At 53.0% G+C, this 16,979-nt stretch overlaps 2 protein-coding genes across 3 annotated transcripts in view; one reads left to right on the plus strand and one right to left on the minus strand.

The window, feature by feature from the left end:
• CCND2 (cyclin D2) overlaps nucleotides 1-16,353 on the minus strand; it is a 32,051-nt gene extending 15,698 nt beyond the window's left edge. Inside the window, exons 1-3 of the mRNA XM_062194771.1 lie at nucleotides 15,892-16,353; nucleotides 13,996-14,211; nucleotides 11,645-11,804 (exon numbers count right to left, since the gene is read on the minus strand). Of these exons, the coding sequence (XP_062050755.1) occupies nucleotides 11,645-11,804; nucleotides 13,996-14,211; nucleotides 15,892-16,083 (568 nt within the window). The 5' untranslated portion in view covers nucleotides 16,084-16,353. The remainder of the gene's footprint in view (nucleotides 1-11,644; nucleotides 11,805-13,995; nucleotides 14,212-15,891) is intronic.
• LOC133761863 (endogenous retrovirus group K member 18 Env polyprotein-like) lies at nucleotides 1,517-9,520 on the plus strand. Of its 2 annotated transcripts, none has more exons than XM_062194769.1 (2): nucleotides 1,517-1,990; nucleotides 7,113-9,520. In XM_062194769.1, exon 2 carries the CDS (start codon nucleotides 7,201-7,203, stop codon nucleotides 8,914-8,916), a length of 1,716 nt encoding a protein of 571 aa, XP_062050753.1. In that variant the 5' UTR covers nucleotides 1,517-1,990; nucleotides 7,113-7,200; the 3' UTR covers nucleotides 8,917-9,520. The 2 variants fall into 2 exon arrangements, with proteins under 2 accessions (XP_062050753.1, XP_062050754.1); XM_062194770.1 differs by having other exon boundaries at nucleotides 1,978-2,037.
• Nucleotides 16,354-16,979: the final 626 nt, after the last annotated feature.

The raw sequence follows: 16,979 nt of genomic DNA on the forward strand, positions 1-16,979 counted from the left end.
CAGCGTCACCCGCAGAGGCAGACTTCGGACCCCAGGCCCAGAGCTCTCTACGGCCACCGCCATAGGCCCCAGGGAAAGCCTGCTGCTCTCACAGGTCAGCAGTTGCTCAGTGCCGGGGGACAACCCCCTGAGGATGCACCCTGAGGGTCCCGTGGCCCCCCTAAGCTGAGAGGTGCTCTGTGTTCATCAGCTTAGTGTATTCGCTTCCTGCTGAGAGCATCCGGAACTCAATGGGTTTAAAACTAAGGGTTGCACATGGTTACCAGGGCCTCCCAGCGCCGGGAGGGCTGCTCTGCTCTTGTTCGCCACTAGGGGGGGAGCGAGCACGCTGTTTGCTCTAAGGCTGAAGGGGTGGGGGAAGCCCAGGTCAGTCTTTTCCCCTCTCTCCTCCTCCAATCGCAGTCTGGTGGAGGTTTCAGGGACCAGAACTGGGCCACCGAATGATGCCAATGGCGTCACTGAGCGCGCACCTCACTGCCACCCCCAGGGCAGGTCTGGCACACAGGAGTGCCCGGGGAACATTGATCCAGCTGTAGAGGCCTAGGAGGGAGGAGCAGCAGCCGGCTCTGGCACCTGTCCCCAGGGCTGTACACATGACCCTCAGTCCCAGGACCGGCCTGCTCAGGGGCTCACAGATGGAAAGGTGCCCTTCCCACCACCACCAAGGTTGACCTCCCATCCTGGGTCAAGGGCAAGGCTTCTGACCTCTCTGGACACAGGTGGTAAACTAGTGAAGCACCTTGCCTTAAGACAGGGAGGGGCTGGGAAAGCGCGGGGTCACCCTCACAGGGGCTCAGACACGGGGAGGGGCGCTACCAGAGGCCGCACCCCAAGAGAGCCCCGGGAGGGAGGAGGAGCCCCCGTCCTGCCAACGCCATCGGCTCTCCTGGACTAACTGCAATCGCCTGTCCGAGCATGACATCATGTCTCAAGGCTCCCAACACCAGGGTGCAATCCTGACTCATCTCCTGGGCAGACCTGGGGGCTCTGAGCAGCAGAGCTGCAACTGGGGGTGGGGCATGGCTTGGGCTGGTTCCCCAGCACTAAAAGGCCAGCGGAAGGGCGTGCGGGGAGCTGTCGTGTGAGGTCCCCTCACCCCCACCCCGATGCCCGCACTGATGGTGGACAACTTGTGGCAGTCCTGTTCCTCCCCCAGCTCAAGCCACTGGAGGGAGAGGGGAGGGGGCACCGCTCTCTCTGGCTACCGTCCTACCCCACAGCTGAGGACCCACTGCCCTTCCCGCTCCCTTCTTCCCCTTTCACACACACATCCGCTCCCCACCCCCCCGCACAGCCACGGCCAGCTCTTTCACAACCCTCTTTCTCCACGAACTGGCCACACAGTCCCTTCCGGAATCTCCCCTCTGCCCCTGACTCCAAGCCCCAGGCTGCAGGTGCTCCATCAGCTCTGGGGCCAAAGCCGGGGTGTGTAAGGAGCAGGTTGAGTACAGCAGGCTCAGGGGAGGGGACAGGGAACGCCCCACCCGGCTCTACCCACCTTGTGGCAGCATGCCTACGTGCTAGAGTAAAGGTTGCTTGCATGCCTACGTGCTAGAGTAAAAGTTGCTTGCATGCCTACGTGCTGGAGTAAAAGTTGCTTGTGTACTCTCCCAAACAGCTTTAGATAAGTGTCTATGTGAAGGCACTAATGTTTAACAGGGCCAGTTCCTGCTCCCCTGGTAAGACATGTTTACTCTAAAGTTTCCTGTTTTTGTGGGTCTGTATTGTGCTGCTCTTTCGCCATGTTTAGACTTAAGATAATGTTTGACTATGTACTGGGACAGGGGATGGGTACATAAGCAGTGGAAGAAATGTGTTTAGCGCCTCTCCGCCTACATCTGTACTGACAACCAAGTGGCGTCTCAATAAACCGTGATTGAAGAAGGATCTTCGTGCCGTTAATTCTGTGCCTTGCTGGTCAAGGCTCGCCGCAGCTGGTGCCGAAACCCGGGAACTCGAACCAGACGCGTAACATTGCACGACTGGAGAGGTAAGGTCCAGAACTTCACACGGGAGACGGGTCGACGTCGAGGAAGGGTATGTTAGAAGAATTTCTCCTGGTTATTATCATTTTTGCCTTCTCTCTTATTATTGTTTTAGTTCTAAAGTTGTGTGCGGCCCAGAGTAAAAGGAAACAGTGCCTTTTAGAATCATAGATATGGGTACTGCCAATAGTCATGAAAGTGAAAATTTCGTGGATCCCATACAAGCATTATTAAAAGAAAGGGGATTAAAAATTTCCACAAAAACAATAAAGACAATTTTAGAAGATATAGACAGGAAAGCCCCTTGGTTTGTTTACACTGGAGATATTAATTTGAAATGTTGGGAAAAATTAGGAAAGGATTTGGAGCAGGCTAAAGAAAAGGGGTCGCTTAGGGCAGGAACCTTTCCGTTTTGGAAATTGGTACATTCCTGCTTACAAACTGGTAAAAATGTGGAAATTATCAAACAAGGGAGAAGAGCATTAGCTGACCAGCAGGATAGTTGGTCGGAACAAAGTATTACAGAGGAGAGGGAACATACCAAAAGAAAAGGCAAGGTAAAAGATGAGAGATCTCGCGAGGAAATGAAGAAAATTTTGAGCTCAGAAAAAGAAAAACCTTCAGCACCTTTGTACCCCGCCTTAAGTGAGTTTGAGGATCTTAGATTGGCAGAAGAGGAGCAGTATGAAGAAGATTTGGATGATGATTTCAGTGAGACTGAGGAACAGGGCGCAGATAATAAAATTCAGGCTGCTAGCGTGCGCCCTCCCCCTTATGTTAAGCACAGTAAAGGCAGTCATTTTATTAAAAGGGAAACGTGGGCCCAATTGGCATCAGCCTTCCCGGTATTTGAGGAACAACAAACTCAACGCCGATTTCATGAGCCTATACCATATAAACAGTTAAAAGATCTAGTGGAGGCCGCGCGCCAATTTGGTTCCAATGCCGCCTATACTTTAACTTTGTTAGGACGATTAACCACTAATGCTATGACACCTTCAGATTGGTTTGAGATTGCACGAGGCAGCCTCAGCACGGGACAATATCTCGATTACAGATCCATTGTTACCGATGCTGCACATACACAGGCTAGACAAAATGTGCGGGATGGTCAGCCGCATTGGACAGCAGATATGCTTTTAGGACAAGGACAATGGGCGGCTGATCAAACTCGCTACCCCCTTGAAGTATACAGACAGATTAATGACATATATCTCAGGGCTTGGAAGACTTTACCCAAAAGAGGTGAGGTCTCGGGAAATTTAACAAAAATTATTCAAGGGTCCAATGAGCCTTTTTCAGAGTTTGTGGGTAGAATGATGGAAGCAGCGGGAAAAATTTTTGGGGACGTGGAGAGTTCAATGCCCTTAATTCAGCAGCTTATATATGAGCAAGCTACTAAAGATTGCAAACGAGCCATAACTCCATGGAAAGGAAAAGGGCTAGAAGCCTGGTTGAAGGCATGTAGGGAAATTGGGGGACCATTAACTAATGCTGGGCTTGCTGCTGCTATTTTAACTGCAACAAAACGTAATAACAATAATGGTGCATGTTTTAAGTGTGGGAAAATTGGTCATTTTAAGAAAAATTGTAAAGAACAAAAGGAGCATAACAATCCTGTGCGACAAATACCTGGCACTTGTCCCAGATGCAAAAAGGGGAAGCATTGGGTTAATGAATGTAGGTCAGTAAAAGACATTAATGGACAACCCCTCGAGACAATAGAAAAGGAGTCAAAAAACGGATATCGGGGCCCCCGTCCCCAGGGCCCGAAAGCATATGGGGCACTACAGGAACCTTCCATGCAGCCACCCCCGAAGTCCGCAGAGCAACCGCGGGCTCCGCAGGGCTGGACCTCCGTGCCACCTCCGGCTTGGTATTAACACAGAGCATGGGAGTACAGATAATAGATACAGACATGCAGGGCCCATTAGAAAAGAATACCGCAGGATTAATCATTGGACGATCATCATCAACGCTACGAGGGTTAATTGTTTTACCAGGAGTAATTGATCCTGACTATGAGGGTGTTATTAAAGTAATGTGCTACTCCCCTTTTGGAGTAATTTCCATTTCCCCTGGCGATCGCGTAGCACAACTTCTGATACTGCAATCAGGTCATGAAAAATACCCCGCCCGGTCACATAACCGTGGCGCATCTGGTTTTGGATCTACAGGAATCGATCTCGCATGTCTAAGCATGGAATTAAATGACCGACCAATGTTACAGATAGAGGTGGAGGGTAAACATTTTTCAGGCTTAGTGGATACAGGAGCAGATCGTAGTGTTATGAGCAAACAATTTTGGCCAAAGGGATGGCCTTTGCAGCATGCCTCTCAAGACTTGGTAGGATTGGGATATCGACAGGCTCCAGAAATAAGTTCTAAGGAACTCCACTGGACAGTCGATAAACAACAAGGCACCTTTCGTCCCTTTGTGGTAGATTTACCTATAAATTTATGGGGTAGGGATATACAAACCCAGATGAAACTCATATTGACTAATGAGTATTCGCAGACTAGCAAAAATATCATGGCAAGACAAGGATATATGCCCAATAAAGGGTTAGGGAAAAATCTTCAGGGTATATCAGAACCGGTGGAGTTAGTTCAAAAAACAGACCGCAAAGGCGTGGGTTTTTCCTAGGGGCCACTGAGGAAAAGCTATTACGTATTCCCTGGAATACGAATAAGGCAGTGTGGGTGCCCCAGTGGCCCCTCAGTCGTGAAAAACTCGCCGCCGCTGGAGAACTTGTGCAAGAGCAGCTGATGTTAGAACATATAGAGCCCTCAGTATCGCCCTGGAATACTCCAATTTTTGTCATAAAGAAAAAATCAGGCAAATGGAGGCTTTTGCATGATCTGCGAGCAGTCAATAGACAGATGCAATTGATGGGACCAGTACAGAGAGGACTGCCTCTTCTGTCTTCCCTTCCAAAGGGCTGGCCTATGCTAGTGGTAGACATTAAGGATTGTTTCTTTTCCATACCTTTACATTCTTTAGATCGAGAGCGATTTGCTTTTACTCTCCCTTCAGAGAATCATGAAATGCCTGACGCAAGGTATCAATGGAAAGTGTTGCCTCAAGGCATGGCTAATAGCCCTACTCTTTGCCAATTATATGTTAATCAGGCTATCGCACCAGTACGAAAACAGTTTTCACAAGTCCGTATCATTCATTATATGGACGACATTCTTATCACAGCTCATTCACAGCAATTAGTAGATAAGGCCTTTGCATTGCTCTCCTCCTGCCTTAACGCATATGGTCTTTCTATTGCCCCAGAAAAAATACAACAATCTGATGTGGTGCAATTTTTAGGAGCAAAAATTACTACAACTTCCATTCGGCCACAGAAGCTCTGCATTAGCACTCAAAACCTATGCACACTGAATGATTTTCAAAAACTGCTAGGGGACATAAATTGGCTACGTGGATATTTACCGCTGACCCGAAACGACCTGCAACCTTTGTTCTCTATTCTGGAGGGCAATCCAGATATTGCCTCTCCTCGTCAACTTACTCCTGAGGGCGTTAAAGCTCTGCAACTCGTAGAAAAGGCCATTAGTAAAGCCCAACTATGTAGGTTTGATCCGTCTAAAAAATTACTACTATGCATTCTTGCTACGCCCACTACACCTACTGGAGTGGTGTGGCAAAATGCTCCTTTATGGTGGATACATGGTAATTCAGCGGGTGTAAGAACATTGCGGTATTATCCTGAATTAGTAGCTCATTATGCTCTTCTGGGTCTCAAGTTTTGCACAATGCATTTTGGTAAACATCCTGATGAGCTGATTGTACCTTATACTCAAATGCAAATTGAGACTCTTGCCGGTACCACTAATGTTTGGCCTATTGTTCTAACTGCCTTCTCAGGTGTAATTGATAATCACTTGCCAGCGGACAAATTATTAACTTTTGTGCAGCGAAATTTAGTTTACTTTCCTAAACTTACAAAGAGCAAACCCATTCCAGCTGCAACAACTATTTATACTGATGGTTCCAAGACTGGTCGTGGAGCGTATGCTACAACTGATTCAGAGCCTGTGATTCTTCATTTTCGCCCTAACGCCCCTCAAGTGGTAGAGTGCTTAGTGGTATTGACAGTATTTCGCACATTTTCAGATGAACCCATTAATATTATCTCAGATTCCCAATATGTGGTAAATGCTGTCCGTTCACTAGAGGTTGTAGCTCATATACAGTCGCATAGCACGGTAGCCCCAATATTTCGACAAATCCAGCAAGCTATCCTGGTTAGACGTATGCCCTTTTTCATTGGCCATATAAGAGCTCATTCTGGCCTCCCTGGACCTATGAGTAAAACTAATGCCAAGGTAGATATCGCAACCCGTAATAGTGTCTTTGTATCTCTGACTTCTGTTGACCTAGCAAAAAACTTTCATGCCTCTTTTCATGTTCCAGCTAATACGCTGCGCTTGCGCTTTCATATCTCCAGAGAACAAGCTCGGCAAATTGTAAAGGCCTGTCCAGATTGTGCAATATTCCTCCATCCGCCACATTCTGGTGTTAATCCTAGGGGACTAAAACCTTTATCCTTATGGCAAATGGATGTTACACACATCCCAGAATTCGGTAGGCAAAAATACGTACATGTCTCAGTGGACACATATTCTGGTGTCATTCATGCCACTTCCTTGTCTGGGGAACGTGTAGCACAGGTGAAACTTCATTGTCTTGAGGCTTGGGCAGCTTGGGGAAAGCCTGCCCTCATAAAAACTGACAATGGGCCCGCCTATACTTCAAAAGGCTTCGCTACCTTTATGTCACAAATGCAAGTAGCTCATAAAACTGGCCTACCGTATAATCCTCAAGGCCAAGGCATTGTGGAGCGCGCTAATCGCTCCCTAAAAGAAACATTGCAAAAACAGAAAGGGGGAATTGCGCTCCATGCAACCCCCAGAGAACGCCTCGCTATTGCATTATACACTCTCAATTTCTTACATTTTAATACAGAGAATGAATCAGCGGCCATGAGGCATACAAAAAATCCTGTACAAACTAGCCAAAAGGTCATGTGGAAAGATGTACTAGATAACAAATGGTATGGCCCGGATCCTGTGATACAGAGATCCAGGGGAGCAATTTGTGTTTTTCCGCAGGAACGACCAGACCCGATCTGGATTCCAGAAAGACTGACAAGGAGAGTGACAGATAAGAAAGAAGAGGAACGACAAGAGAACACGAGGCATGATAATGAAACGTCTGACATGGATACTGATGGGACTATGGTTGACATTTCCCATGACGATATCAAAGGATGTGACCCTGTGGGCCATTGCGAGAACATGGCCAATACCTAAGCCAGTGTTCTCTAGTGATAAGATGTTTCCTCAATTGTATAATAGAGACTGTCAGTTAGAAATACCGTGCAAAACACCACAAAATATGCAACAAATGCGATATAATGCCACTAATGTTACCCTCTATAATAGCTTGTGTTTTTCTATGAACTCGCAGAGTCCCTGTATACAGATTCTTTCATATAACCTTAGTTGGATATATGATCCCTTTAAATATCTAAATCCTGACCTCTCGATCCCAATGGTGCTCGAGGCCCTTACAAAGATTGCTCTAGGGAGCACAAATGGAACAGGAGGAGGAGGTAATAGCACCGTGGCTAATGTCACTACACTCCTGATCACAGTCAACATAACAGTTCCTTTTTTAATACAGACAGGAACCAATTCCAGTGCTTCATGGAACATATCTAGACCTGTACCAAAGTGCATCACTCGGGAATTCAGCTATCCCCCGCGATTTGGTGATTGCACAGAAAATGTAGAAACCCAAGAACCGTATAAATTTTCTCCTAAATTCAAATTATATCAGAAACCCAGAGCGGGCAATCCTTTAGCCTCCTGGGTATTGTGGAATAGACGTGGAGCTAGTATGGATTTGTCCCCTTTGGCAAGGCTTGATTCTATTAATATAAGCCTCTATAATGCTAGTGGCAGTTATAACATAACTAGTCACGTACTCAGTAACTTTACATCGCATTCTTTGCATAATATGAGCCTCCTGTCTAGTCATGTTTGTGTCGATCCTCCCTTTATTTTTCTTTTGACAGATAAACAAGATAATGGGACGATAATAGAATGTGCAGGAAATGATACATGCTATTTAACCCAGTGTTGGAATGGAACCCAGAAAACTATGGTAGTAATGCGTGTACCTACCTATGTTCCTATACCAGTAGTGACTGACCCAGAGGAATTTCCTCTGGCAGTTTTGTTTCGACAGCCACGGGACTTTGGGATTATAGCCATTGTAACGGCAATTGTCGCCTCTGCCGCAGCGGCTGTTACGGCGGGAGTGGCCATGGCTTCCACTGTTCAAACTGTGCAGACTATTAATGACGTCGTAAAAAGATCATCAGACGCTCTATTTGTCCAGGAACGCATAAATGATCATCTGGCTTCAGGGGTGCTACTATTAAATAAACGCATGGACTTGCTGCAAGCAGCTATGGAAGATCTTTTTGAAGTCACCAGCCTAGGTTGCGTTCAGAGACTGCACCATATGTGTGTTACGCCATATCCAGCCTCTCTAAATGAGTCAAGAAAACTTGGGTCTTATCTATCAGGGAACTGGTCTATGGAATTTGGGGAACTTCAGCAAAATCTTACTATCATGATTTTGCAGCTGAATGAAACTAGAGCATCTGTTGTCACTCTGAAAGGGTTTTCTGATTATATATTACAGGGGTTACAATGGTTCAAAGAATGGGTGGGGGTTGGATTGTTCGGAGCTGTATTACTATCAGGGCTATTGTGTACTCTTTTTGTTCTTTTCCGATTAGTACGGAGCCGCAAGCGCGAAAAAATTGCTCTCCTGCAAGCAATGGCCGCAATTGAGGCAGGCAGTTCCCCCGCGGTTTGGCTCAGCATGTTTAAAGAAGCTTAAAGAATGTCCTTGCACTCAGGGGCCATAGTGCCATTGCACCTGATAAGGAATTCTTTCATCTGGGATATTGCCTTAGCACTCCGAGAGCTTTTGCTCATTGCACCGGAATGGGAGTATCCCTGAGCACAGGCGCCCCTTGATCGGCCAGCACATCATGAGGTGAAGGCCTGATCGGGGATAAGACCTCATTTGCTGTAAAAAACAAAAAAGGGGGAACTGTGGCAGCATGCCTACGTGCTAGAGTAAAGGTTGCTTGCATGCCTACGTGCTAGAGTAAAAGTTGCTTGCATGCCTACGTGCTGGAGTAAAAGTTGCTTGTGTACTCTCCCAAACAGCTTTAGATAAGTGTCTATGTGAAGGCACTAATGTTTAACAGGGCCAGTTCCTGCTCCCCTGGTAAGACATGTTTACTCTAAAGTTTCCTGTTTTTGTGGGTCTGTATTGTGCTGCTCTTTCGCCATGTTTAGACTTAAGATAATGTTTGACTATGTACTGGGACAGGGGATGGGTACATAAGCAGTGGAAGAAATGTGTTTAGCGCCTCTCCGCCTACATCTGTACTGACAACCAAGTGGCGTCTCAATAAACCGTGATTGAAGAAGGATCTTCGTGCCGTTAATTCTGTGCCTTGCTGGTCAAGGCTCGCCGCACCACCTGGCACCTGCTCCTTGCCCCTGCCCGGACCCAGTGCTGGGGTCGCACCCACTCGCCCTGTCTTGGCCTTAGAAGGCAGACTCTGGCCTCCCCAGGAGCTTCCCCCAGGAGAAGCAGCGCTGGGCGCTGGTGCTGTCCGGCCACATGCCTTCCACCTCTAGGCTGTTCACAGTGCACAACCCCGGGGGCACATGGGGAAGGAGAAGCCTTAGGAGCTCAGCCCACCCTTTCCAGAGCCAGGAGCCTCCAGAGAGCCCCTCTGCTCCGACCCCTCGGTGCCTGGGGCTTAGGGCCTGGCACTGGGTTTCCACTGGGCGGGAGGTGTTCTTCCCCCTATTCTGCCCCACTCCAGGCACCACCCCCCCGGCAGCACCCCCGGACAGGCAGCGCCTGTCTGACTGCCTCTGCCTCCCTTTGGGCTCTGTTCTGAGTCTCTGAATCCCAGGCTCCCTATTCCGGCCCCAGAGTTGGCAGCCACCCCAAGGATCTGGGCAAGAAGGCCATGGGTGGGGGATGGGATCCCCAACTTCAGAGAATGGGCCCATACAGACTCTGGGGACCTGCCCAGGCCTGGTAATTCCACCCAGCGCCCCGCCCCGGTCCGAGATCAGAGAGGAGGCCGGAACGGACAGACCCCTAACCTAAAAGATCTTGTCTGTCAACAGACAAGGTCACAGCATAACTCTGGCTATCAACAGCTGGGCACCGAAAAAGCTCCGGGCTGGAGGTAGGCAGCCGACAGGCCAGGGAAAAAGGACTGGCTGACCCCCCCCCCCCCCCAGTGAAAAGGAGACAGCTTAGCCTGGGAGACAATGACAGGTCACCTGGGGTCTGACCTGTAGCTGCCCAGGCCAGACAGCAGAAGGGAAGGAGGCGAAGAATGGCTTCTGTCCAGCAGGCGGCCAGAGTGCACAGGGATCCCGAGGCCCGGCCCTGGGGGGCCCAGGAAGGGCAGCGCACGGCCCCCAGTGCACCCTGTGCAAGCCTGGGGACCTCGGAGCTCTGCAAGGGCGGGGCTGAGAAAAACCAGCAAGGAGGGCTCCAGCCTCCGGAGCGCTGCAAGCATGAAGCCCTGGAGTCCAGGTCAGTGGCAACAGTTTTCCTGACCCGGGGGCAAGAGCTGTGTGTGGGGAAAAAGTATCCACGGCAGGGTTCTGCAGGTGCAGCTGGGGTTCTCTCCCAGGTCACTCAGTGAGAAGTAGCAATGCCTGACCTTTTGACTGCCAACAAAGAGCACACACACTCTTAGACATTATATAATCTCGGAGCTAACTCCTGGGCAGCATGTAACAAGGTTGAAGAAGTTAACTCCCCGATGTGCCTATACAATTCAGCTACACTTGACCGTGGGGGCTCTTTAAGGCTTCTGACTGTACTAGCATGAACTCCTGACATCTCTACCCTGACCACCAAGGAAAAAAAAAAAAAAAAAAAGCTGGCCATGGTTCAGTCCAGTGAGACAACATCAAACCAACTCCTTTAGTTTATTTGGAAAATGCAAACGGGCCGGGCAGAACTGTGCGTCAAGTGCTGGCTCTCTCTGGTAAGGGATGCAAAATGCCACCTGCAGTTGTCATGTTCAAGGCCACAGCCCAAATCACAACAAAGCCACGTGGTGCTGTGAGGGCAGAACCCAGAGCTCTGGGCAAGTTCACTCCCTCCCGCAGCCCGGAGAGAGACAAGGCAATAAATGCCTCTGGCCTCCCCCCCCCCCCCCCACTTACCGTAGCCAGGCGTGTTCACCTTGACATTGTTCCTGGGGACCTGTGTTTGTGCTCCCGCCCCAAACAAATTTCCTCTTGGGCTTATCTCCAAGCCATCCTTTTCCTCGCAAGATTAAAGATCTGAGCCCCACTGAGTGAGCAGTACAGGTAAGCTTCAAAGAGCACTTTAGATATCATAAAGGATATGTTAACAGGTACTCATTTTTCTCCCCTCACCACACCTGTCCTCATAAACCATTTATGAGTTCAGCCGAGCAAAAAGAATGGAGCAGCTCCAAACGCAGGAATGCGACCCCAGACCCCCGGCGCCCCTCCCCCATCTCTTCCCCTCCCCCTGCCCACGCTCTCACCGGTGGCGCAGAGCGCGATGAAGGTCTGCGCGTGCTTGCGGATCAGAGACAGCTTTTCCCTCTGCTGCGGCAGCTTGCGCAGGATGTGCTCGATGAAGTCGTGAGGGGTGACGGCAGCCAGGTTCCACTTCAACTTCCCCAGCACCACCAACTCCCACTCCTGGGGACAAAAGTAGGAAGAGAGGCAGAGTGGGGGGGGGGGCGGGGGGCACCCACACAGTCACCCAGGAGGGCTCCCTAACTCAGGGTGCCATATTCTTTCTTCTCCGCCCTCACCCAGCCCTCACCCAGCCCAGACAGCTGGGACGGAGCAGGGCTGCCGCCTGACCACCCTGAGAGCCAGGCCGACAGGAAGATCCACAGCCAGCCAAGGTCGCCGCGGCCCTCTGCTAGTAATTTATTGTATACCTTTCCATCGCGGGCTTAATCGTCTTTTTTAGCCTAGTGGAAAAAAACGAGGCATGCACATAACACTGCTTGGCCCAACTCCTCGGCAACCAATTCGCCGGCTTTCTCTTAGTGCCAAAAGTGCCATTTTTCACGCTGCTGTTAAAAGTGTCTCCCCTTTGACACACCGTGCAGAAGGCCTGGGGGTCGGCTGCTCTGAGCTTTGGCCTCGGGGCTTCCCAGTTCTTTGCTGTAATGACTAAAGGGCTGGGACGTATGGAAGGGACCTGGGGCAAGAGAAAGGGACTCTGGAAGGGACACAGGACCCCTCAGCCTACAGCCTTGCATCTGCTGGGTCCCTCCCCAGCGGCCCAGCCAGTGCAAAGACAGTGCCTTCACCCTTTTATTACAGCAATACCTATAGGAAATTGTGCTCCAAGGCAAACAGGCCGAAGAAAAAAGCTTTTAAAAAACGTGCAACCTGGGGGGGAAATACGCCCATCAGCCAGTCCTCTCCAGAACAGGAGCCCGGGAGACTGACTCTCCACGGAAAAACCCAGAAGCATTTGCAAACCCGGGGCCAGATGCTGGGCCAGCAACCAGAACCCCAGGCCTGCAGCACGCACGCTGCTGAGCGGCTTGGGGCTACCCCCTTTCCTTCTCTGGGCCTCAGCACTGTGTGGACAATAGGAGGGCTCGTTTTCTGATGCCTGACTTCTGGCACAGACAGGCAATGGGGAAAAGGCAGGTTTTTGCTTGGTGTGATGTCATTTCATCTGGCACCACACGGAAACAAATGGAGGATTATTTTTCCTGCTCTCCTGGACGGAAAAACAAACCGGATTTCAATTCTCACGATTTTTTTTTTTTTCTTCGCAAGCTTTTGTATCAGCCTGGGCTTTCTGCAAAGGGCCGAGGCTGGAGCCCGCAGCAGAGGGCTAAAACCACTGCCGTCTTCAAAGACGGCTCGAAACCCTGGCCCTTCCTGCTCGCAGGGGAATGTGAGCACAAACCGCGGGTCTGGCACCATGATTAAAGGAAGCAGATCTCCCAGCAGAAAGCACCTTTCTGGGCCTCCCGGACCAAACCAGAAGCAGCTGAAATCTGGCAGCAGTTCAAAGGTGAAGTCATTCATGCCCCTCTGCGTGCTCGGGAACTGCTCCCCCAACCTTGCGCGTGTCTGCCACTAGGTGTCAGCACAGCCCCAGGAAGACAGAGGCTCACAAAGAGCTCAGTTCACCCAGCCGGCCTCGGCCCAGTGCACTGCAGGCAGGCCTGGCCAGGGGGCTGCGGGAGCCAAGGCGGGCAGGGCAGGGGGAGGGGGCGCTTCTGCAAACAGTGCAGAGAAAGGTGCGCAAGCCCCTGCAAGTGGAGGGCCTCGGAGCCCTGCACCATTCCAGCCCGGCCCCTGCAGTAGGGCAGGTCTGGGAAGCATGCCCCAGGGTGGGCAAAAGGGTGCCCCAGGCAAGACAGGACCCCTGGGGTTGCACCGAGGTCACCTTCCCCCTGGCCCCCTCCAGCCCAGGGCCGAGCTCTGGCTGTCCTCCAGGTTAAATGAGCTGGTATTTCGTGAAGGGCTGCTCTGTGTGGAGACAGTATCGATGTACAGGACGTTACCTTTGAACTCCAGCCACACCATGGCACATTCCTATCTCCTGCACACAGCCCCCTCTGACACCAGGAAAACAGCCTATGTTTCCCAGAGGTCAGTGTTTGAGGAGTTGGAATTAGAATATTATTTCTTCATTAAAGTGTCCCTACACACACAGACAGCAGCATGCGAGCTCACACACAGCTCTGCGGGCAGAGGCAGAGGGCTCAGTACGTGCTGGGCACACAGTAGGGACACAGGAGGCCACAGCCTGGGATCCTGAGCATGGGGTGCCGCTGAGGGTGGCCCTGTGAGCCGGGGCAGGGCTCTGGCTCCCAAGACAGGGGGCACATGGCGGGAGGGGCCGTGTTACCAGCAGCTCCTGGGGCTTGATGGAGTTGTCGGTGTAGATGCACAGCTTCTCGGCCGTCAGCGGGATGGTCTCTTTCAGCTTGGAGGCCAGAAACATGCACACGGCCCCCAGCAGCTGCAGATGGGTCTTGGGAGTCGGCACCCCGGCCAGGAAGCGGTCCAGGTAGTTCATGGCCAGCGGGAAGACCTCCTCCTCACACTTCTGTTCCTCACAGACCTGCGGTGGGCACGCGCGACAGGGGTGGGCGACACACAGGACAGTGTCCACAGAGAGAGGGAGGGAGGGAGGGAGAGAGAAGCGCAAAGAAAAAGTTCATTTCTGCAAAGTTTTTTTTTTTTTTTTTTTTTTTTTAATATTCTTGCGGGAAGAGGCAGGGTACTACAGCTGGGGAAACTGAGGCAAGTGTCCGCAGCCCCGGGTGCGCGGGCGCTGGCAGCTGGGAGCGGGGCCGCGGGCGCGCGCGGCGCCCGCCGCTCCCTTCTCTGCGCACTCGGAACTCACTCACTCTCTTTTTTGGATTTCGTCATCTTTTCAAAAAATCAATAAAAATATTCTGGAGTCTCCGGGGGTCTACTTCTTGGCCCCATCCGGATCCCCAGACCCTGCTCTACCGTTCCCGACAATTGAAAAAAATGCCCGAGGGGGTCCGGGCGGCCCAGGGGCCGCTAATGGGGGGGTGGGTGGGGAGAGTTGGGGAGAGAGGGGGAGGGTGTAGAGGAGGAAGAGCCGCGGCGCCGGCGCTCGGAGCAGGGGGGCACGCCTTCAAAAAATAATTAAAAATCGAGGAAATACCCCAGCAAAACCCTTTTGGCGTGAAAACCCCCCAGAGGATCCAGGCTCCCTGGCACGCGGGTTTCGGGGGCTGCAGCGGGCTGCATCTCGACCCCCGGGGCTGCGGATCCCGCGGGGGAAACTCGCAGCGGCTGTGAGCCGCGGCGGGAGTGTCCAGCGGCGGCCCACAGCGCAGAGCTGGGGACGTGGTGACCACCGGGCAAGGACCGGGGCCCAGGGGGCTCCGGCCGCCAGCCGAGGGGCGCCCCGCATTCTGCCTCACGGACACACACACACACACCTCCTCCTCCTCCTCCTCCCCCCGACCCTACCCCGCCCAAGCCTCCGCAGCGAGGAAGCTGGGAAGCCAAACTGTAAGTAACCTCCCCGAGGCGGGGGTCGGGGGCACGGGCACGGCCGCGAGGGCCGGCCGCGGTCTGGGGGTGCGCGGGGGCGCGGGCCGCGGTTCCCGGGCTCCGCAGCCCGAGTCTGGAAAGCAACATGGCGAAACCACGGCAGGTCCAGAGCCGTGCATACGTGGGCACGGGGGCTCGCAAGGCGCAGACTTGCAGCGAGGCGAAAGAAGTGGTTCTTTTTGGGTTCCCCTAAAGCACACGCTTCTCCAGGGCGACTTCCGGGGCTCCCGAACTCCCCGTTTCTCTCCTCCCCCCTCCTCCTCCTTCCTCCCCCTCCCCCCCGAAGTGCCAACGCGGAGTCGCGACCACACGCGGGGACCTGAGGCTGGGGCGAACGGGCTCCTGCCTTGGCGGGGGTCGGGGGGCTGCTTTCGGACCCGGGGTCCCCGTTTCAAGCTCCCACTCCCTTCCTTGCCGCGGCTTCGGGAAAGACAGGTCGGCGGGGGAGGGGGGCGCCGAGGAAGCCACATGCACGCAGCACGCGCGCGGGATGCTCCCCCCCCAACCCCGGGCCAGCCTCGTTTCTCCCAGATTTTCCTCTCCCTCCTCGCCCCCCCCCCCCACTCCCCGGGACCGGGAACAGAAATGCGGCCACGCGTCTCGCCCAGGGGCGCGGGACACCCTCGCGCAGCCAGGCCGGGAGGCCAGCGCCGGGGTGGCCCTCTTTCAGACTTAGGGTCCGAGCGTGGGGGGCCCCTGGCAGCCCTACCTCCAGCATCCAGGTGGCCACCATCCTGCGCATGTAGGGCTGGATGTCCTTCTGCACGCACTTGAAGTAGGAGCACTGGGGAAGGTAGCGTTCCTCGATGGTGAGCAAGTTCTGCAGGACGCGGTCGTCCAGCAGGTTGCGGTCCGGCACGGCCCTGCGGACCGGGTCCACCTCGCAGCACAGCAGCTCCATGGCCAGCCGGGCGACCCCTCGTTCCCCTGCCTTCTCCGGACTGCAAAAGTTAGGTTTTGTTTTTTTTTTTTTTTGGAGGGGGAGGGGAGAAAGTTCCCCTTACCTCCTTCCTTTGGCTAAATAGGGAGTTTTCGGGGGCCGAGGCGAGGGCAGAGGGAGAAGCGGAGGAGCCGAGAGGAAGGGCTGGGCGGTGGGCGAGCAGAGCCTCGGGGGCTGCCTGCCTCGCACCCGTCCTCCCCTCAAACTTGTCTCGCTCTCTCCAGCTCGCTCTCTTCGCCTCTGAGGCAGTGACGCAAGCTGGCTGGGCAGTTGGTTCTCCTCCCTCTCCTCGCTCCCCTCTCGGGTTCCTCCTCCCCTTCCCTCCCCTCCCGCCCCTCCTCTCCTCCTTTCAACCTCTCCCTCCTCCCTTCCCCTCTTGTTATTAAGGAGAACGGCAGCTGGCCCGACCCAACTTCAAACGCGGCCCCCGCCCCCCCACCCCACCCTGCTCCGAGGCCCTCTCGCTGCATCCAGCCCCGCGAGCGAGCCGGGGGGCCCCGGAGAGGGGGACCCACGGAAACCCACCGACTCCTCTCTCCTCGCTCTGATTCTGCACACTCCGTGGGTGTGTCGCACCCAAAGACGACCCTCCAACCGTGCTTTCCGCGAAATTGATGCTAATATTTCTGCCCACGTCTTCCAGCCCCAGGAATGGAGGGCAGATGGCGGAGGGTGGGTGGGCTCAATTGAGAAAGACCCTTTAGGTGAGGAGAATAGCAACCTCGCATACCCGGAGGTGAAGGTTATGTCCCTCAAGTTTGTGCTCCTGATAACCTGGAAGCTGTTGCAAAAGCCTAATTAAAGGGACCGGAGCAATGTCGCCCCCCCCCACTACCCCCTTGCAGCTGTTTGTGGAG

Source organism: Lepus europaeus, chromosome 6 (assembly GCF_033115175.1).
Source record: "Lepus europaeus isolate LE1 chromosome 6, mLepTim1.pri, whole genome shotgun sequence".
In the NCBI taxonomy this organism is placed as follows: Eukaryota; Metazoa; Chordata; class Mammalia; order Lagomorpha; family Leporidae; genus Lepus; species Lepus europaeus.